Source organism: Nicotiana sylvestris, chromosome 2 (genome assembly GCF_000393655.2).
Source record: "Nicotiana sylvestris chromosome 2, ASM39365v2, whole genome shotgun sequence".
In the NCBI taxonomy this organism is placed as follows: domain Eukaryota; kingdom Viridiplantae; phylum Streptophyta; class Magnoliopsida; order Solanales; family Solanaceae; genus Nicotiana; species Nicotiana sylvestris.
Genome location: NC_091058.1, coordinates 62,331,107 through 62,354,013, shown reverse-complemented (window position 1 = coordinate 62,354,013; position 22,907 = coordinate 62,331,107). Strand labels below are relative to the sequence as shown.

General features: G+C 34.3%; 1 protein-coding gene across 1 annotated transcript; it reads left to right on the top strand.

Moving 5' to 3' along the window:
• Positions 1 to 17,346: 17,346 nt before the first annotated feature.
• Positions 17,347 to 22,684, top strand: LOC104210646 (E3 ubiquitin-protein ligase RSL1). The gene is made up of 4 exons (XM_009759597.2): positions 17,347 to 17,598; positions 17,873 to 18,605; positions 19,193 to 19,953; positions 21,876 to 22,684. Exons 2-4 carry the CDS (start codon positions 18,144 to 18,146, stop codon positions 22,255 to 22,257), a joined length of 1,605 nt encoding a protein of 534 aa, XP_009757899.1. The 5' UTR covers positions 17,347 to 17,598; positions 17,873 to 18,143; the 3' UTR covers positions 22,258 to 22,684.
• The last annotated feature ends 223 nt before the right edge of the window (positions 22,685 to 22,907 follow it).

Here is a 22,907-nt window from a genome sequence, read left to right as displayed (position 1 = left end):
CCACGAATCTCCAAATCACATTCTAGACGTGCTCCTAAGTTCAAAACCACCTAATGGAACTACAAAACCATAAAAATTCAAATTCGAGTTCGTGTACATATAAGTCAACATCCGATCAATTTTTTCAATTTAAGCCTTCACAAAAAAAGACTAAGTGTCTTAATTTACTCCAAAACCACTCCGGACCCGAACCAACTAACTCGGTAAGTCAAAATATAGCTGAAGAACACAAAAGAAGCAGGAAATGGAAGAATGGGGCTATAACTCTCGAAACGACCAGTCGAGTCATTATAGAAATAGAAAAGTCAGTCTCCCTTATAATTCAAAATTGGTTGGTTCTGGTTCTTTATCAGGTTACGATAATCTATATTTACTCGATATGGTTGCTTCGTTCAATGAATCCTTGCATGTTAACATAACTGGTAATAAGTGCAAATTAACCAGCGAGAATTCAGTTGCATTGTGGCAGAAGAGATTAGGCCATATCTCCAAAAGGAGTATTGAGAGGCTTATGTCCACTAGTATTCTCGATTCCTTTGATTTTTTAGATTTTGATGTTTGTGTTGATTTTGCTAAGGGGAAACAAACAAATATTATGAGATTTGGAGCCAACAGAAAATCAAATGTCTTAGAACTAATATACACTGATATTTGCAGACCGTTCCCTACAGCTTTTTGGAATGGTCAATAATATTTTATATCATTCATAGACGACTTCTCAAGATATGGCTACCTTTATCTAATTCATAAAAAATCGCAATCACTAGGTGTGTTCAAAAATTATAAAGCTAAAGTTGAGAACCAACTTGGCAAAAGTTAGATCTGATCATGGGGTGAATACTACGATAGATTTGATGGATCAGGTGAACAACGTCCAAGGGCATTTGCGAAATTCCTAGAGGAATGCAGTATCGTCCCACAGTACACCATGTCGGGTTCGCCCACTATGAATGGTGTTGCTGAAAAACAAAACAGAATGCTTAAGGATATGGTAAGGAATATGATTAGTCATTCTACCTTGCCTGAATCACTCTAGGGAGAAGCATTAAAGACTGCGGCATATACTCAACAGAGTTCCGACTAAAGCAACTGGTAAGACCCCTTATGAGCTTTGGACAGGAAAAAAGCCTAGTTTAAAGCATTTGCACATTTAGGGATGTCCAGCTGAGGCAAGGCCTTATAGGCCAAATGAAAAGAAACCGGAATCTAAGTCTGTAAGTTGCTATTTTATTGGATACTCTGAAAGATCCAGGGGTCACAAGTTTTATGATCCCACTACTAAGGTTATTTTTTAGACGAATAATGCAAGGTTCTTTAAGGATGTTGAGTTTGCGGGGGGGGGAAAGATTTAAGAATTTTGTCTTTGAAGAGGAACATACTGAAATACCTCTAATTGCTATTGATAATGCCCCGGAACAGCTTTCCATACATGACATTGTTCAAGAAGCAAATTTGGATCAGGACAATGTTATCTATCCTCCTGTTCAAGAAGATGTTCTAGAAGAACAAACTATACAGCCTCAAGAACCAATGCCATTAAGAAGATCCACTAGACATAAAAGAAATGCAATTCGAGATGATTACATTGTGTTTCTCCAAGAACATGAAGTTGACTTTGGAATGATGGAAGATGATCCAATCAACTTTCGTCAAGCCATGAAATTTTCTAACTCTTAAAAGTGAATTCTTGCCATGAATGAAGAGATGAAGTCCATGAAAGACAATGAGGTGTGGGACCTTGTCCAATTGCCTGAAGGTGTAAAACCTATTGGTTGTAAATGTATATTTAAAATCAAGAGGTATTCGATGGGTAACGTGGAGAGATATAAGGCACATCTTGTTGCTAAAGGGATCACACAGAAAGAAGGCATCGATTATAAAAAAACTTTCTCTCCAGTTTCAATGAAAGACTCTTTCACGACTATAATGGCATTACTTACACATTTTGATCTTGAGTTATATCAGATGGATATCAAGACAGTATTTCTCAATGGTAATATTGATGAGACAATTTATATGGTACAACCAGAAAATTTTGTATCCGGTGATACAAAGTCAATAGTTTGCAAAATGAAGAAATCTATCTATGGGTTTAAGCAAATGTCTCGTCAATGGTATTACAAATTTCATCAAGTTGTTGTCTCATTTGGTTTCGAGATGAATCTTTTTGATGACTGCATATACCATAAGTTTAGTGGGAGTAAGCATATTTTTCTGTTTTTGTATGTCGATGACATATTGCTTACCACAAATCATATAGGCTTATTGCATGAAACTACGAAATTTCTAACAAAGTATTTTGAGATGAAAGATCTTGGTGATGCAAGTTTTATATTAGAGATTCAGTTATACCGAGATCGCTCTCGAGATATTCTTGGATTATCATAAAAGGCGTATATTGAGAAAGTACTAAAGATATTTGGCATACAAAATTGTAAATCAGGTGATACCCCTATTGCTAAAGGAGACAAGTCTAGTCTTAAACAATGCCCCAAGAATGATTTTGAGACTAAGGAAATGCAAATGATTCCTTATACTTCAGTAATAGGGAGTCTGATGTATGCTCAGGTTTGTACGCGTCCGGATATTCGTATATTTTTGGGATGTTGAGTAGATATTTGAGCAATCCGGGACTTGATCATTGGAAAGCAGCCAAACGAGTTATGCAATATCTACAAAGAACAAAGGATCACATGGTCACATACAGAAAGTCGGATAAGTTAGAAATCACTGGATATTCAAATGTCGACTTTGCTGGATGCCAAGATAGCACGTAATCTACTTTGGGCTACATATATTTGCTTGCTGGATGAGCTATATCATGGAGGAGTGTTAAGCAAACACTTGTTGCTCCTTCCATCATGACAGTTAAGTTTGTAGCATGTTATGAGACATCTAATCATGGGATATGGCTGCGAAATTTTATTACTGAGCTGCGGATTGTGGATGGTATTGAAAGACCACTTAAGTTATTTGTGATAATAAGTCAGTAGTCATGTATTCCAATAACAACAAGAGTTCAACAAAGTCAAACCACATTAACATTAAATTCCTGGTTGTTAAAGAAAGAGTTTAGAGTGGCCATGTGTCTATAGAGCATACTAGAACAAATTCCATGGTTGCGGATCTGCTTACTAAGGGACTGCCACCCAAGGTCTTTCACGAGCACATTGCTCATATGTGTGTCATGTAATTTGAGGATACTCAGTTTTAGTGGGAGTTTGTAACTTTTTAAAATGCTCTTATGTTATAGACACATTATAGTTTTCAGTTTATGGTTTCAATTTTATGGATATTTTGAGGATATTTTTGTAGAAATAAAGTATTCAGTTTATTTTTTATTCTGACTTGTTTTTCAGTTGGACTAGTTGAAAATAGGCATGCTTAGATCACGTTGCATGTACTTTTCATGTTACACATCCATATTTGATCTATGTCATTTGGTTATGTTGGTTTTCATGATCAAGGAAGGTTTAGTTACGATAAATGTACCAAAAACCGCCTTGGTCCAATATTGACATGATTAATAGACGAGATTGTTTTGAGGTATTTCAGATTGTGATAGCAAATATTTTGAGTTCATAAGGTGATATATATATATATATATATATATATATATATATGTGTGTGTGTGTGTGTGTGTGTGTGTGTGTGTGTGTGTGTGTGTAGTCCAAGTGGGCGATTGTTAGAATTTATGGACTTGCACATATATTGTACTAAGAATAACTGTGTGGTGGTTACTACCACCATAAGGTTGGCCTAAATTAACGTGATTTACTACGGTTTAAAGTTAAACGGGCCAAAAGAATACCTTATAAAGTATGAGGTTTTATGTGTAGATATCCGGATGTTATTTCTAGTTTAATGATGGGCTAAACTAGAAATACATAAACTTGTACACCTATTAAATGGGTTATGGTTCATACATTAGATGTAAGGTTTTTCTTTCTAACATCCCATCGCTTGAAAGAGTAAAACGGCTCACGTCTTGATTAAGAAGACCGTAGATCGAAAGATTCAGTTAACTCTATGGCACTCATAGATTCAGGTATGCTTCCACATTTAATTTATATTTAATGATTTGACATGATAGTTCCTAGGTAAAAGATGAAGGATTTTCTTTAAAGTAAATTTGGTTCTAACACTTTGTTGTTTTATAAAATGATAATGGAGTTTGGGACAACGCAAATACCTTTTATTCCATAGGCAAAGATACTACAATCGCATAGAGTAGTACAGAAGAAAATTTTGAGAGTATAATTAATATGGAAAAGGTCAACCGACCACGGTATAAGTGAAGGGTTGTGTAGGTTTAACTTTTTCCAAGTAAGGACAAAAGGAAACAGTTCACTGATAGAAATACATGTCATCTCTCCCAAATAATGACAACCAACACCAAGAATATTCCACCTAATCTTTAATTAATTCTTAATCCCTAAAATACGCTAAGAAAGCCAAAGAAAAAGGGAGAAACGGCAAGTGGCCAACCAATTGATTTTTTTTGGAGGATTAGCGAGACCTCCTAAACCATTAAAATGTACGATATGATTCTAGATTATGACTTAACACTATTGATTTCTTAACTATGAGTTTGTTTGGATTAACTGATTGTAAATAATTGATAAGCTTGAAGTGTTGAAAAACATTTTTAAGTGTCGAAATTAATTTTTTAAATAAGCATTTACGTGTTTGAATAAACCTGCTAAAACTGATAATAAGCCGTTGATATGTTTGGTAGAAAAGTGCTGATGAGTTGTTCTCTTGTTAAAAAGATTAAAATACCTTTAAAGTTTTTACAAAAGATTATGAATTAAAAAGTTTCTTTGCAGAGAAAAAAGATAAACAACGAATATGGAATGAAGAGAAAATTAAAAAAATTATAAATTAAAAAATATTATTAAGGATAAACTAGTAAAAGTCTTGGTCAAATTAAAAGTGCTTATAAGCTGAAAAGTCATAAATTGAGGGTGACTAACTTATGGCTTACAGCTGATTTTAACTTATAAGTACTTGGCTTATAAGCATTGGATATTTACCAAACGCGTAGAAAAACCAAAATATACTTACAAGCCAGTTTAACCAGCTTATAAGCTTAGCCAAACACCCTATGTATTTGTTTACAACCGATGCAATAAGACAATTTTAATAATCAACTAGTAAAATAAAAATATTGTAATAAGATCTTATCCCAATATGAGAAGAGAGGCGTAGGGAAATTAAGTTGAGAGAAATTATTGAACTAGGATATGGGATGAGTTACTACCAAGTGAGTTGGCCAGTAGTTAGATTACTTGATAAGCAATGGCGAATAGAAGGCATCAACCAACCTGATTGTCCAACTTATTTGCTGTTTTCCCACTTTGATATATTTGCATATTTCAACAATGTGTTTGTTTGGTTTAGAAACAAATTATGTATAGATTATAATACATAGAGTAATAAAACAAAAGTTAATATTGTATAAATTACTTTTTGTTAGGCGTTTGATTCATTATATTAGAAATTGGATAACTGATGTATAACTTAAACTTATATTTAGTTTGAAATTATATAAGGACTTGAGAAAAAAAATTGAGGAGACCCTTAGGGATAGTTTTTTCATTTTGAAAGTTTTATTAATATATAATTAATTATGGTATTACTTATACCACATTGGTCATGGTATAAAATAATACATAAATTGGCAGATAAAACTATACGTGTATTAATTGTTATAAATTTGAAATGTGTACAAAAGATTAAATAGACAATCTATATAGTGCCTAGTTTAAACCATGATTATTTTATCTAATACATCTATCGAACTTGCCCTTAGTGCTTGCACTTTTATTTTGTCCAAGTTTCTTAAAAAACTAAAATAAATAGGTGATTGGATGTTTGGCCAAACGTACATGATAGCGCTGAAAAAGGATTGTTCTCCGGGCGTACACATACACATGATATTTCATAAGTTAGTGTCACAATTTGAAGATGCATACGCCTCTGACATGTCCTTACCGTGTTGAATATAAGAGTTAAGTGAAAAAATTAAAATAGAAAAGAAAATTTACATTATAAAGTTCTACATGGATGATGATTGAACAACTGTATATACAATTAAGTATCATGCGCTATACCTTCTTTTTTTAATTACATTTTGACGGAGAAAAATAAAACGAGCGTACGCGCTAACTAATGTTAAGGTTTGAACCATCCATTTTAGGGTAGGGCATATATTGGGTAAAATTGATAGTCCGAACCGAAAAAAGTTAGGAATTTTTGCCTTCCTATACTGCATATGAAACTTATTTACCCTCCCTGATCAAGTTTTTGTTGGATCCGTGGTTATCCTGTATTTGTAAATAATAATTCTGGAAAAAATTAAACGTTATCTTATAAACGTAAATTTAAATGATACAGAAATTAATTCGAGCCCACTGAATTCATAGTGTTTCCTTAAGGAATTTAATCCCCTCCTAGTACCCAAGGTTATAGATTATTTTCTCCCAGGATAGAACGAATTACACACTGGTGTAGCGGTACTTCAAACCCCAGTGTTTCAGCGAACACAAAGTTCGACAGCAAATCACACTTATGAATGCTTTGTTTGTAGTTAAAAACAATGCAGAATAAGGAGGACAACTCAGAAGTCGAATGAAAATTCTGAGAGGAATGAATGCAAAGTATAGCCAATGTTGAATTCTTACCGAAGAGAATATCAGATTGCAATTTGTTTTTTCAGTGTATACACAATGTATACAAAGTGTATATCCAGTATATACAGAGTGTATATCCAGTGTATACAGAGTGTATATCTAGTGTATACAGAGTGTATATTAAGTGTATACAGAGTGCTTCGAGTGTTTTTTCCGATGTGTTCTTCTTTCTCTCCAACTTATGCTCTATTTATAGCAGTTATTTGAGAGAAATCTGCCCCCTCCATGGTGCAACAAGCACTAGGCTATCATGGAGGAAGCACTTACATGATGGAATGTACACTTGCTTGGTGAGGGGAGCACTTGCACCATTGTGGGAGGTGCACTAGGCTGCTTATGGCTTAGTGTTGCAACACAATACACGGATTGGAAAACATCTGTTACAAACACGGATTATATCACGTTAATATTCACTATTAACAAATAAATTTGGTCCAAAAAATTAATCAATCGATCGATCATTTGACCAAATCCGAATCCAAATCCAAATCCAAATCCCATTTCCCATTCACTCTAATTTTAAGACTATTTCATCTTAAACAAAAACTCAACAATCCCCCACATGAATGGGGAATGGCTATATCACGGAAGTATGCATGAAAAACTTGTGTGATTTGCAAGCAAGAATTAATTGCATCTGGATAAGTAGGTTTCCCTTTGAACTTTCCGTAGTGAACTTATGTCGGATATACTCGGTCAATCGGTAGATTTGATATCTTTGAACCGTCGAACTTTAGTGTATACCTAGACAACCATAAGTCACACAATCAATCCCTTAACCGTCTTTGGTTCTCATTGTTGTGTTCGTTTCAGCCATGAACACTGCCTGGTTTCATAAGTGCGTAGAGAATTGGCCTTGCAAAATTCTCCTTGAAGCGGCTAACACTTCACACTTACATAGGTGATTCCTAAACGTGTCATCCCGTAGATACACTATTTGATATACCCTGTATCAAATTTAGAAATCATTAAAAAGCCTTAATGCTTTATCCTTGGTACTGAACATTGTCTCATCACGAGAATGGACTAAAAAATTTTGTTGACAATGTTGAACCGTCATTAATGACTTTGTTTGATATCCTTGAACCTAGATCTTGGGATCTCCAGTCTTCTAGGTAGAGTTACCGCCACAATGACTTGTTCTCGGCCATAGTCACATTCCCCTCGATGATTTCTCAACTACCTCTCTAGTTAGGCCTTTTGTAAGTGGATTCGACACATTATCACTTGACTTTACATAGTCAATCGTGATAATTCCTCTAGAGAGAAGTTGCCTAACGGTTTTATGTCTTCGTCGTATATGACGAGATTTACCGTTATACATAACGCTCCCAGCCCTTCCAATTGCCGCTTGGCTATCACAGTGTATGCATATTGGTGCCAACGGTTTGGGCCAAAATGGAATATCTTCCAAGAAATTCCGGAGCCATTCAGCTTCTTCACCGGCTTTATCTAAGGCTATGAACTCAGCCTCCATTGTAGAGCGGGCAATACATGTTTGTTTGGACGACTTCCAAGATACCGCTCCTCCACCAATAGTGAATACATATCCACTTGTGGACTTCGAATCAGTTGAACCGGTGATCCAATTTGCATCACAATATCCTTCAATCACCGCAGGATATTTACTGTAGTGCAAATCAAAGTTTTGGGTATGTTCTAAGTATCCCAAAACTCGTTTCATTGCCATCCAATGAGATTGACCTGGATTGCTCGTGTATCGACTTAGTTTACTTATAGCACAAGCTATATCTGGTCGTGTACAATTCATGATGTACATTAAGCATCCCAACACACGAGCATAATCCAATTGTGATATGCTTTGGCCTTTATTCTTTGCTAGTGCAAGATTTACGTCAATTGGAGTCTTTGCAACTTTAAAGCCCAAGTGCTTGAATTTTTCAAGTACTGTCTTAATATAATGAGATTGTGACAATGCCAGACCTTGAGGAGTCTTTTGGATCTTAATCCCCAGAATTAAATCCGCAATTCCCAAGTCCTTCATATCAAACTTGCTAGTTAGCATACGCTTAGTAGCATTTATGTTGGCAATGTTATTACTCATTATCAGCATATCATCCACATATAGGCAAACAATGACTATGTGATTTGGAACATTTTTAATGTACACACATTTATCACATTCATTTATCTTAAAACCATTTGACAATATTGTTTGGTCAAATTTCGCATGCCATTGTTTGGGTGCTTGTTTTAGTCCGTAAAGGGACTTAACAAGTCTACATACCTTATTTTCTTTACCTGGAACCACAAACCCTTCAGGTTGTTCCATGTAAATTTCTTCCTCCAACTCTCCATTTAAGAAGGCCGTTTTAACATCCATTTGATGAATTTCAAGACCATACACTGCAGCTAATGCTACTAACATCCGTATGGACGTAATCCTTGTAACTGGGGAGTATGTATCAAAGTAGTCAAGACCTTCTCGTTGTCTATACCCTTTGACAACAAGTCTTGCCTTAAATTTATCAATAGTGCCATCATCTTTCATTTTTCTCTTAAAAATCCATTTAGAACCCAAAGGTTTATTTCCAGGAGGAAGATCAACCAATTCCCATGTATGGTTGTTCAATATGGATTCTATTTCACTATTGACTGCCTCTTTCCAGAACAATGATTCCGAAGAAGACATAGCTTCTTTAAATGTTCGAGGCTCATTTTCCAATAAGAAAGTCACAAAATCTGGTCCAAACGAAGTAGACGTTCTTTGACGTTTACTACGTCTTGGATCCCCCTGATTAAATGTACTTTCTTTTGTTTCTTCCCGAGGTCGTTTAGATCCCTTCACCAATCGACTCGCATTCCTTTTTATACGGATATATATTTTCAAAGAACTCAGCATTATCTGATTCTATAACCGTATTATTATGAATGTCGGGATTTTCTGATTTATGAACCAGAAATCGATATGCTTTACTATTAGTCGCATATCCTATGAAAACACAATCAACTATTTTTGGTCCTATTTTTACCCTTTTGGGTTTAGGAACTTGCACTTTTGCTAAACACCCCCACACTTTAAAATAATTTAAGTTGGGCTTCCTTCCTTTCCATTTTTCATATGGAATGGATTGTGTTTTGCTATGGGGTACTCGATTTAGTATTCGGTTAGCCGTAAGAACGACTTCCCCCCACAAGTTCTGTGGCAAACCAGAACTTATCAACAATGCGTTCATCATCTCCTTTAATGAACGATTCTTTCTTTCCGCAATCCCATTGGATTGGGGCGTGTAAGGGGCTGTTGTTTGATGAATAATTCCATATTCTAAACATATTTGTTCAAAAGGAGATTCATATTCACCACCCCTATCACTTCTTATCATTTTGATTTTCTTGTTAAGTTGCGTTTCAACTTCATTTTTGTATTGCTTGAATGCGTCTATTGCTTCATCTTTACTATTAAGTAAGTAAACATAGCAATATCGAGTACTATCGTCAATAAAAGTTATGAAATACTTCTTTCCACCGCGAGATGGTATTGACTTCATGTCACAAATATCTGTGTGAATTAAGTCTAAAGGATTTGAATTCCTTTCAACCGACTTATAAGGATGTTTAACATACTTAGATTCCACACATATTTGACATTTTGATTTTTCGCATTCAAACTTAGGCAATACTTCCAAGTTTATCATTTTTCGCAAGGTTTTATAATTGACATGACCTAAACGTACATGCCATAAATCATTTGACTCAAGTAAGTAAGAAGAAGCTGAAGTTTTATTATTAGTTTCAACAACTATTACATTCAGCTTGAAAAGGCCCTCAGTAAGGTAACCTTTTCCTACAAACATTTCATTCTTACTAATCACTACCTTGTCAGATACAAAAACGCACTTGAAACCGTGCTTTACAAGAAGTCCAGTAGAGACTAAGTTCTTCCTAATCTCGGGAACATGAAGGACGTTGTTCAAAGTCATGACCTTGCCAGAAGTCATCTTGAGAAATATCTTACCGTATCCTTCAATTTTTGTTGTAGCAGCATTTCCCATAGAGAGCGTCTCTTCGGGTCCAGCAGAAGCATATGTAGAAAATGCTTCCCTCACAGCACAAACATGGCGAGTGGCTCCAGAATCAATCCACCACTCCTTTGGGTTTCCTACCAGGTTGCATTCAGAAAGCATGGCGCACAAGTCATCAACATCATCATGCTTTTCTACCATGTTTGCTTGACCCCTTTGCTTGTCTTTCTTCCGAGCACGACACTCCGTAGATTTGTGTCCGGTTTTCCCACAGTTGTAGCAGTTTCCACTGAACCGCTTCTTGCTTGGGTTGTATTTCGAACTTGAAGCCTTCTTTCTCCTTTTGTTATCTTCAACAATATTTGCTCCCATTATTGTTGAATTTTCACGGCCTCTTCTCTCAGCAGCTTTATTGTCCTCTTCGATTCTCAATCGAACAATGAGATCTTCAAGGGACATCTCCTTTCGTTTGTGTTTCAAATAATTTTTGAAGTCCTTCCACAATGGAGGCAACTTCTCAATTATTGCTGCTACTTGGAATGCTTCATTGATGACAAGACCTTCAATGAAAATTCCGTTAGTAAAATTACTAAAAATTTTACTTTCAATATCAGTATTTATTTGAAACATACCTTCAGCAAGTAGATCATGAATATTCACTTGCAATTCCTGGACTTGGGTAATAACAGATTTGCTATCTACCATTTTGTAGTCTAAAAATTTTGCGGCGACGAATTTCTTCATCCCGGCATCTTCAGTTTTGTACTTCTTTTCAAGCGCAGTCCACAGTTCTTTAGACGTCTCCACGCCACTGTATACATTATACAGATTATCCTCCAGTCCGCTAAGAATATAATTCCTGCACAAGAAGTTAGAATGCTTCCACGCCTCAATCACGAGAAAGCTATCATTCTCTGGAGTTTCATCTGGAAGATCAGGAACATCTTCCTTGATGAACTTTTGTAGACATAACGCAGTCAAGTAGAAGAACATCTTTTCCTGCTAGCGCTTGAAATCCATCCCGAAAAAGTTTCTGGGTTTCTCTGCCGGTGCCAACGCCAGAGTTCGACTTGTCGATGCGTTGGCAGTCATCATCGGAACAGCTTGATTTCCGTCATTTGCCATTTTTATGAAGAGAATATGACACAAACAAACGTTTAATAAACGTTTAAAACTGGAGTGAAAAATTACGTAGATTTTAATCTCCAACAAAACGCCACGAAGGCTTTACTCTCCAAATGGGAGTACACAAAACCACAAAGGTTTTAAGTTTCCAGAATAATAAGAATAACACAAATACAGAAATTAAAATTCTTTAAATTCCTTAAGCTTGTTGGATCCATGGTTATCCTGTATTTGTAAATAATAATTCTGGAAAAAATAAAACATTATCTTATAAACGTAAATTTAAATGATATAGAAATTAATTCGAGCCCACTGAATTCACAGTGTTTCCTTAAGGAATTTAATCCCCTCCTAGTACCCAAGATTATAGATTATTTCCTCCCAGGATAGAACGAATTACACACTGGTGTAGCGGTACTTCAAACCCCAATGTTTCAGCGAACACAAAGTTCGGCAGCAAATCACACTTATGGATGCTTTGTTTGTAGTTAAAAACAATGCAGAATAAGGAGGACAACTCAGAAGTCGAATGGAAATTCTGAGAGGAAGGAACGCAAAGTATAGCCAATGTTGAATTCTTATTGAAGAGAATATCAGATTGCAATTCGTTTTTCCAGTGTATACGCAGTGTATACAGAGTGTATATCCAGTATATACAGAGTGTATATCCAGTGTATACAGAGTGTATATTAAGTGTATACAGAGTGTTTCGAGTGTTTTTCCGATGTGTTCTTCTTTCTCTCCAACTTATGCTCTATTTATAGCAGTTATTTGAGAGAAATTCACCCGCTCCATGGTGCAACAAGCACTAGGATATCATGGAGGAAGCACTTACATGGTGGAATGTACACTTGCTTGGTGGGAGGAGCACTTGCACCATTGTGGGAGGTACACTAGGCTGCTTATTGCTTAGTGTTGCAACACAATACACGGATTGGAAAACATCCGTTACAAACACGGATTATATCACGTTAATATTCACTATTAACAAATAAATTTGGTCCAAAAAATTAATCAATTGATCGATCATTTGACCAAATCCGAATCCAAATCCAAATCCAAATCCCATTTCCCATTCACTCTAATTTTAAGACTATTTCATCTTAAACAAAAACTGAACAGTTTTAACTTAATTACATGGACATATACAAATTATTAATTATATATAAATTAGTATTAATGAGTATCCCTTTATATTAGGAATTGAATAGGGAATGAGTTATTTCCGCATCCATGCTCTCTCTCTCTCTCTCTCTCTCTCTCTCTCTCTCTCTCTCTCTCTCTCTCTTCAGTGTTCTTTCCCCAATTTTTCTTCCTTCGTTTTTCTCTGTGTTTTATCCTCTCTTTTTATCAATGATTTTCACTTGTTTTAATATAGAGTTTTAACTTAGCTATTTCCTTTCATATTGCACAATTAGTATTTGAATTGAAATTCTCAATCAATAAATTATGAATGTGTTTGATTATCCACCATTGACAACCATTAAAGAGTTTCAAAACATTGAATTCGAATTTGAGTTTTTAAAAAATATTGTTTGTTTGGATTGGGTGTTGTTGCAAATAATTGAGAATATTCTTTGAATTTTATATCTCAATTTTGAGGGTGTTTGGTGAAGATTAGACTTAATTTTGGCTGAATTTCAGATTGAAACTCGAAAAAGAAGAAAAATACATGACATATAATATACTTACAAAATTATATTAAAGTTGTATGTAAATTGTATTTAAGTTGTATTTTGTTGTAATTATATATATTTTTATTTGAATAATGTATGAAAGTTGAAATACAGTTATATAATGTATGAATCATTGTATGAAATTTGTATAAGTTATCAATACTATATTTTTACATAAAGTTGTTGATATGTATCAAAATTATTTTAAGAGAGGAAGTTTTGACTGGAATTTCAGAGGGAAGAAGAACAAACCACTTACAAAATAAATACAAAAATACATACAAAAGACAAATTATATAAAATTTTTATAAAAATTGTGTTCAAGTTGTATGATATTGTAGTTATTTTTAGCTGGGTAAAAATAATGTACGAAAGTTGTAGATAAGTTGTATACTATATAATTAGTATAAAATTTATTTTTACTATGTATGATGTTGTAGATATTTACATTTGCATTAAATTTGTACGAAATTTATTTCTAATTTGTATGTTGATGTACCATACATTGTTCTTTTCTCAATTGATTTATAAAGGAAAGAAAAGTAAAGAGTGAATTCGAAATCGACTAATGTGCACTGACTCATGTTTGTTTGAACGAAAAAACTTGAATATTAATGTGAACTGAATGATTTGGGTGGAGAAATTTTGAGTTTCACATTAAAATCACCATCATCGCACTTTAGAGAAATTGGGTTTTATGTGAGATTTGAATTTTGTATGAGAAATTAACTGGGTAGCATAGATTCTTTTTGGAAATAGTAATATAAAGTTGAATCCGAAGTTTGGAGGTGGTTGAATTTAATTTAAAATCTGCTAAAACTTCCAACCTCCTCTTTTATTCAACTGTGATTGGTGCTGTAGGTTGACAATATTGTTAAGAAATTGTTCAATAAAAGCAGAGTAGAGCAATCATAGAGATGAAAACAGGGATAAATTTTGCCGGCAATTGCGTTCAAAGCTATTGTCATACGTATCTTTTTCCTTTTTGTAACTGAAATTCCCTTTGTTATGGCTTAAAATAAGTAATACACAACTGGACGGAGTCTTATTAAAAGAGAAATGGAGAGAATAGGAAAAGATGTAGCTGAATCCCCTAATTTAAGGCACTAATAATTGATTGTATATAATTTATAAGTAATTAGGGTGGGTAATATATAAAATTAGGATAATTTTGGTAAATAAGTTTAAAATATTATATAGGAAAGAAAATCCCCAACAGCTATTGGGTTCAGTATCGGGTTATTGGGTAAATAGTCCATTAGCATTTTAATATTATTTGATTATTCAGTTATCGTTTTGGGTCTCGGTTTGTGCATTTTATTAACGATCTAACCGATAACCTAATAAATTTTATCAAAATTATAATCTTACCCACTAAGTAATAAAGCCGTCGTACGACTTCATTCTCTCATTCTCTCAATAGTCACTCTTCATCTTTAGACCGCACTCCTTAGAGTAAGTTTTAAAATTTCTCATCTCCATTATTCAGTTAAGATTTTTAATTTTAGACTTTACGGGATTATTTATTCAGATTTTTAATTTTCTATTTGTTTCTTTTGTTGCATAAGTTATGAGCATTTACAAGACTAAATTTTTACTATTTTTCTGTAAATATATCCCCCTTGTATTGAGATAGTTAGTAAGATAGGATTGTTGAATGTCTTATTAGTTACTCCTACTAAATTTTGACTTTGAGAATTGAGATTATTTCTTGGGATTTTCACATGCAAAGAAAATTTTATTTTCTAAAATTGAAATTTAATCCCTCTTTTCTTAAGAATAAAAATTCACTTTAATAGTATGATCACAATTTCTATAATAAAAATATGGTGTTTTTGGATGTTTTTGATTCTTATCGGGTAAACCGATATTCAGATCGATAAGGATATATAACCGGCTAACTGATATCTTATCGGTTCGATTATTGGTTTAATATATTTATAAACCGATAACCAATATGCTAAATCGATAATATTTACAATCCAACCGAACCGACTGATACCTAAGAATTCATCAATTGAGTTAGCTCTCACTGTTTGTATGTGCTTTATTGGAGTGAAATTGAATACATCTTTCATATGAACATTATATAGATTGAATTTTTCTTAATCAGAAGAATATTGTTTGTTTTGAAAAGTCAAAGCTTAATGTAGCTAATTATCGATCACTTAAACAAAAAATCAATAGACATGTGAAATAGAACAGCCATATGTCTTTCTCCTATCAACGAATTCAAGATTATTATTTTTTTTAAAATTTTCCCGTGAATATAAGTTTAACAAGTAGCAGTAGAGAATAGAATCTGAAACCATTCCCCCTCTTTTCTCCCTATAGTTTCTCAAACATAACGTACTTAGAGAATTATCACTTTTTTCCGATAATTTTGTTTTTTTTGAAATTAGTGTTTGGCCATAAAATTTCAAATTTTCACTTGAAAATGAATTTTGGAAATTTTCGAAAATTTGAAAAACTCCAAAAAGTTATTTTTCAAAATTTTCACTCAGATTACTCACAAAACTTCAAAAACAATCCAAAATTATGTTTATGTCCAAATACAATTCTAATTTTTAAATACCATTTTCACCTTTTTCCAGAATTTTACAATTCTAATGTCCAAACGCCCACTTAATAAAATAAAAGAGTTTCAAATGAACATGGATAACTTTGTTTTATCTAATATCCCTGCACTGACAAAAGAAATTAAAAATTTACAAGCTCAATCTCCAATACTTAAAGAGAGGAATAGATAAAGCAGGTGAGAGATGGAGGTAATCATGAGTGTCTCATATTTCAACATCTAATTATATTTTAACCTGAAATTATAATGTATTTAATTAAGAAATTATTTACTAATACATGGAAAGCGTTGAAAAAGTCAAAGTGAATTTTCGCAAACAAAATCCAAAGCCATGTGCTTTCAGGTTTTATTGGCGTGAAGGAATAAAAACGAATTTTGACAGAATCTTTCTTAATCGATTAAGTACGTCATTCACTAATGGTCTATATATCCTACATGACTGTCCATGTAACTTTTGTGCATTCGAGACTATCCTTCTGCCACGTCATAATTTTTATCAATTTCCAATGTCTGTATTTTTTATGATTGTAACTTATTATTCTTCTAGTACTTCTAAATATAGGAATTACTTTCGCATATATTTTTGATTTGTAATTTATCCCCTTTCTGCTTTGAATACAGGAATTGCATAATTAATTGGAAAGCAAAAATGTTTTCATGCTTTGAAGTGGTAGTGTTTTGAGTAGCTTAATATTTGCTCCTTGCATAGAGCCGACGATCTTCTCACTAGTAAAATTTTACTGGATTGTATTATTGTAATATTTGCTCCTTATATTGGAAATATATATAAAAACGATTGAAACTTTTTTTTTTTCATTCTCAATATACACTTTGTAGCTCGACTATTTGAATTTATATTAAAATTTTCATTTTAATGGTAAAGCGCTATTTATAAATGATAAATTTATACTCAAATCTCATATTAAAAAATTCTGATTAAAAATTAAATAATACTAGTACCAACCACAATGGTGGTGAGTTGGAAGACACTTAGGAAATTTACTTAATATGTATAGCTAAACTAAACATTTTTTTTTTTTCAAGATGGTAAAAAGGAGATTCTTACACGAATAGCCGGCTATATTCATTGTTTACTTCTTATAATCATATACGTAAATTATACATTAGTTATACACAACAATATGCTCTAAAAAGATTTTTTTTCTTCTAATGTCTCAGAAATTTAATCTAACTTATATTTTTGGTGAAGAGAATAAAATCAACGATAAAAGATCCAAGACAACAAGTAATTTCCCTTCCTTCTAAAGCCAACCACGTATAATAACCGCAACTGATGCCCCCCTCCACCCCCCGGCTCTCTCTCTCTCTCTCTCTCTCAAGTCTGAACAAGAAGAAAGAAAATTTAGTAAAAGCTCTGCTCTTGTAACATTGTCAGATTAGGGTTTTTTTAATACACTTCTGCATATACATACATATTGACATACGTATAAACATTTTCTGAGAACTTGATAACATGATTCTGATGATAAATTCTTTTCATATAAGCTGAAACACCAGACCAGACCAGACCAGACCCTGTGGTACGGAACCTTCACTTCTTTTTTGAACTTTAATTTATTCATAATTTTATTCCCTTTAAGTTTTAGTAATTATTTATGGAAACTTTTTTGGTGACAATGAAAGGTCTTGAATTAGGTAGCTTAGTGGGTTTATTGATTTGACTTTTCTGAGTTAGAGTTGTACAAGGAAGAAATTGTTCTTTCTTTTTTCCCTTTTGAGTTGATGGGTATTTCTCACTTACTCTTTTTTTTTATGGATCTAGTGATAATGGGTAGTTCTTGAATTTTTGTACAGGAGCTTTAAACTTTTGGAAAGATCAGAGCTTTTGATGATATTGGTCTGGTTCTCTTGGAGATTTTGAGCTCATTTTGGTAAATAATTGATCATTTCTTCTTGGTTTATGATTCAGTAGTTGGATGGTAAAGTTGGGATTTTTCTCTAGCAAAGTTGTGGAGTTTTTAGAGTTATGTTATGGATTTTAATTAGATTGTGTAAAAATTACTAGTAGTACTATTAGTTTCTGGAGGACCAAAATATTTGTGGGTACTTCTGAGAATCTCTGAAAATGGAAGAACAAATAGTTCATGGTGATGGGTTATTGGTGAATTTAGCAAATGAAGTGAAATTAGAAGAAGATGAGGAAGATTTTTGTAGCTGCTGTGAAGATGAGGAGGACTTGGAGGAAACAGCTTTGAAGGAAGAAGAGGATGAAGTAACAAAGGAGGAGAAGGAATTATTAGTAAGGGAAAGTTGTGAGGTAGATCTTGATGAACATTCAATTAAATTGTTCTTTAAAGGGATTTCTATAGCTGGTCCTGGAGATTCTGGTTGCAGGATATCAGGAATTGGAGTGGTTATGGAGAGGGCAGAAAGTGTTCCTCCTATTCAAATCCAGAAAAAGCTTGATTTTTATGTGGAAGAATTTGTGGCAGATTATTTGGCTTTGATGGATGGATTGTTGGAAGCTGTGAAGAACAAGATTAGAAAAGTTTATGCCTTTACTGACTCTGAGATATTATATCAGCAGGTGAGAAGTCTGTTTTTTGCAAGATACGTGCATCTCAATGTTCTCTTTTTTGGCTCTTGCTTCATTCAATTTGCAATTGGATATGTGCAAACTTTAGATAGATAGTACATATTATGCTTAATATGAAGCTAAGAAGAATCAGGTCTTTCTTTATGGAATTTTATCAGCTGGAAATGAACTGTAAAATTCAAGGTTTCTAGATTCTTTTAACAAAAAAAATTTAGATGCCGAGTCTATTTTCTTTTATTTTGTTTGATATGTCAATTGATTTTACCGATAATACACTGAGACGTTGTTCTTTTACAAAGTAGATGTTGAGTCTGATCTTGATGCTCAATTTTTATACGGCTACAGGGTATTTTGGTTTTATTGCAATATTTTCCTACATGAAGAACAGGTTATCTAACTATCCTTTTTCTACAAAATCTCAATTGATATTACTTCTTTCTGGACGTGAAATGTATTAAGTGTGACATTGATTTCAGTTGCTGTAAATTTGCTTCGGGCTATTAATAGTTAATTTTTTTCTCTGGGGTATTAGCATTTGTTTTAATTTACGTTGTTTTAATAGTAAATAATTTGGTCAGATTATGCATGAAGAGAGCCTTGATAATCCGCTTCTCATGGCATTGCGACAAAGGATTCTGGATCATGCTGATGATCTGGAGGCTTTTGTTCTGAAGCTTGTCCCAAGTACTGGTCTGGCAAAGGCGTTGGACTTGGCGAAAGTAGCAATAGGGATTGTCTCTTCCCATCTTGAAGGAGATGAATCAACTGAGAATTGTCCAATATGCTGCGAGGATAGACTGTTACTGATGATGAGCACATTAAAATGTACCCACAAATTCTGTTCTCACTGCATGAGAACTTATGTTGAGGGTAAAGTTCAATCTGGTCAAGTCCCCATTAGGTGCCCTCAGCTAAAATGCAAGTACTTAATCTCTGCTACTGAATGTATATCTTTTCTCCCGCTTAACTCCTATGAATCTTTGGTGAGAGCTCTTGAAGAAGCAAATGCTCTTAACTCGGACAAACTTTACTGTCCCTATCCAAATTGTTCTGTTCTTTTGGATCCTCATGAATGTTTGTCAACTCGGGCTAGTTCATCAAGCCAGTCAGAGGATAGTTGTGTGGAATGCCCAGTTTGTCAGAGGTTCATGTGTGTGGATTGTCGGGTTCCATGGCATTCTTCAATGACATGTGAAGTCTACCAAAATCTCCCTTTGGAGGAGAGGGAAGCTGGCGACATAACTTTGCATCGCCTGGCACAGAATAAAAGATGGAGGCGCTGTTCACAGTGCCGGAGGATGATTGAGCTCGCACATGGATGCTATCATATGACATGCTGGTGAGTATATTTGGTTCCTTCATACTTTTTGATGTTTCAGAGTCCTATAAAGGGCTTTTGAATCTATGAAGATAATGCACTGATATTCTGATTTTGGAAACTAAATTTTGTTTGTCGTTATCATATACTGGGTAGATTGTTATATGATTAGATTTTCTTGAAAAACTGATGTTGACATTTCGGAACACAAGCTCTAAGTGGCAGGTACTCGTAAAAGCTTAATCTTGCATTTTATATGCATCTCCTCCAAATGCCTGCAAAATGTAAAGCATATGATAATCAAAGTTGCTTGTGGGAGATGATGTAATAGGGTGTCTATCTTGTTTTGGTGCAAATTGATTACTGCTTTATCACCCCTTACCCAATCTACAATGAGCTGATATCTCCTTGCCCCTTGATGTTAATCTTTCTACACATTGTCCACTATTAAAGCTTATTCTTCATTAGCATAGAAATATTTGAATCTTTAGTTGACTTATTGGAAAAGAAAATGTTATACACACATATATACATGTATAAATACATGTATATTAGTAGGTCTATCATCCTTCTGCAACTTTATTTTACCCTCAAAGGCTTGCATGGACAATTTTGCCTAGCATGACTAACCGACCAGATCACCCTTTTCTTTGAGCTTTGAAGTTTCCAATATAGCAAATAAAAACATCATATAAATGAGTACTAGGTTGTTCAGAGGTCATTCTTTCCATTTTATCCGATAGGGGTAGGGGGTGGGAGGGGGGAGACACGACCCAAAGTAGTGACTGATTTGAAATAGCTGAAGGCATAGACTACAACACTGGGTGAGAAGCTTGGGGATTAAGGTAAAAGATTTCCCTCTCAGTGCATTGTAGTTCAAATATGATTTTAAGAAAAAGTATCTACTAGTTTGACGCAAAACATTATTATCTGAGTGTAAACTTTTGGGCTTTCAAAGGTTTCTGAAGGCTATTTACACCAGAACATGCCGGAAGCTTCTAGTCTACAAGTGACTTTAGTAGTTTCAATATCAATGTTATCTATTATAGTTACTTTGGTATTTCACACACATTTATATAAAACTTGCATTTGTTAAGCTTATGAACAAGGATTTCACTATTGAAAGACAAGATTTTTAATGGATTGTCTGGTAGCGGAGTGCTGGCAGCGGCTGCTATTGTTAAGGAAATACTTATGGAGCAATTAACCGAACTTGACGGCAAGGTCATCTTAGGGCAAGACTACTTTTATAATCTTAGAGATGGAATACTTCTACACTCATGCTATCATCAATTAATTATTAGGTCTTACTGTAACTTTTGCAACTTTTGTAGTTGAAGCTGAGGGACCAAAACCAATAACTAAGTTAGTAAAATTAGGTTGCAAGTGTTATGAAAAATTAGGTTTTAAGTAACTTGGGCACCAGCAGTTAGCTTATTAGAGCTTTTGAAAACTGGGGAGTATCGCTTGAGAGAGCAGTTCGAATCATAACTGATAAAGCTTGACCTGTTCATTCCAGTACAAGAATTAGCGCTAATTTGGCCAAATTATTGGTTGTCTCCAGCAGCACTAGATGGAAAAACACTCAAGGAAAGCTGGGTCAACCAAATAACATATTTGTTAGTTGGGGAAGTTTTCTGCCAATATACCCTGATGGTCTAGGTTGATGGTTCTCATTGGATCTATAAATACTCGGTCAAACAGAAATTCTTAAGTTTAAGAAAAATCAATTGTCCACGACTTCTATAGATCTTTCTTACATATCTGAATGCGCCAGCAAGGCTGTTTGCCTGCCTTAACCACGCAGACGCTTACTAATTTAAAATTTTATGCCATTTTGTCTTTTAAAACTCGTTGAGACGGTAATATATTCTGCTGAAATGGAAGTTGGTGGATCAATGATAAGTATTGACAACTTTTATGCCTTTATTGAAAACTGGCAGGTGCGGGCATGAATTCTGTTATTCTTGTGGTGCGGAATACAGGGACAGCCAACAGACTTGTCAATGTGCATTCTGGGATGAGGATTATACTCGAGATTTGGTAACTCAACCGACGCAGCAGTTTGAGCAATGGGCGTGGGACTCATTCGAGTCGCTGCCTATGATGATGGATGCATATTCAGATGAAGAGAGATCTCAGCTGGCTTTGATCCAGCGATTTCTTGCTGGTGGATTTAGTCTTACGGACCACCAAGCTTACCAATCCCCGCCACGTTGTACAGATTCTTATGTTGATGCCATGAAGGATCTCCATCAGCTTCCATGGCTCGAACGATTTGTGTCTGTGATAAGCGACAATTACTACGAAGAACATATCCAGTGAAGTATAGCAATTTGAAACCGTTTAGCATTTGACGAACACTTTGATATGGGAGATAAATGAGTATCTCACTCTCAAGACTCCTTGATAGTTTAAGCAAATAGGCCCTGCATAATGTCCTCTTTCATTTGTTCACGTGCTAGAAGATCCCTTTGGTCTTTTCAATTGTATGATGTATGGGAAGTTATAAGAAGCTTCCTCTTAAAAGAACACTGATAAGCAAAACAGCATAAATCGAAGGAGACATTCATACAAAAATAGAATTGCACGGGAACCGATTCTTGTATGGACTGGTGGGTCGTCTGCTTAATTAATTAATGTACTTCGTATGGTCTGTGACCTCTAATTTTTGTTTTTTGTGAGTTTATGTTCTGTTTGTAAAGAACTTTTATAGTTAAGTTGACCTACAACATGTTACTCTCCGTATCAAGTTTGATGTGGTAATCCTAAAATTAAAATATTAACCTTCTAGAACCAATAAACTACACTGATTAAATTTTTATTATGCTACGGTGTACATTACTTGATCTCGAGCTTGATTTAGTAGTCTAATCGGATTAAATGAGATTTCTGTTCGGCTTTTTGGACTGATCATGTGATTATCACATTATACTAACAATGTTTTGACTGTTAGCCAGTCGCCTGTCAAGAAA

Bases quoted from the DNA above. Each gene is read 5' to 3' on its own strand.
- LOC104210646 (XM_009759597.2), top strand. From the start codon at position 18,144: ATGGAAGAACAAATAGTTCATGGTGATGGGTTATTGGTGAATTTAGCA. The intron at 18,606-19,192 runs GTGAGAAGTCTG...TAATTTGGTCAG, and splicing joins CTGAGATATTATATCAGCAG to ATTATGCATGAAGAGAGCCT. The intron at 19,954-21,875 runs GTGAGTATATTT...GAAAACTGGCAG, and splicing joins TGCTATCATATGACATGCTG to GTGCGGGCATGAATTCTGTT.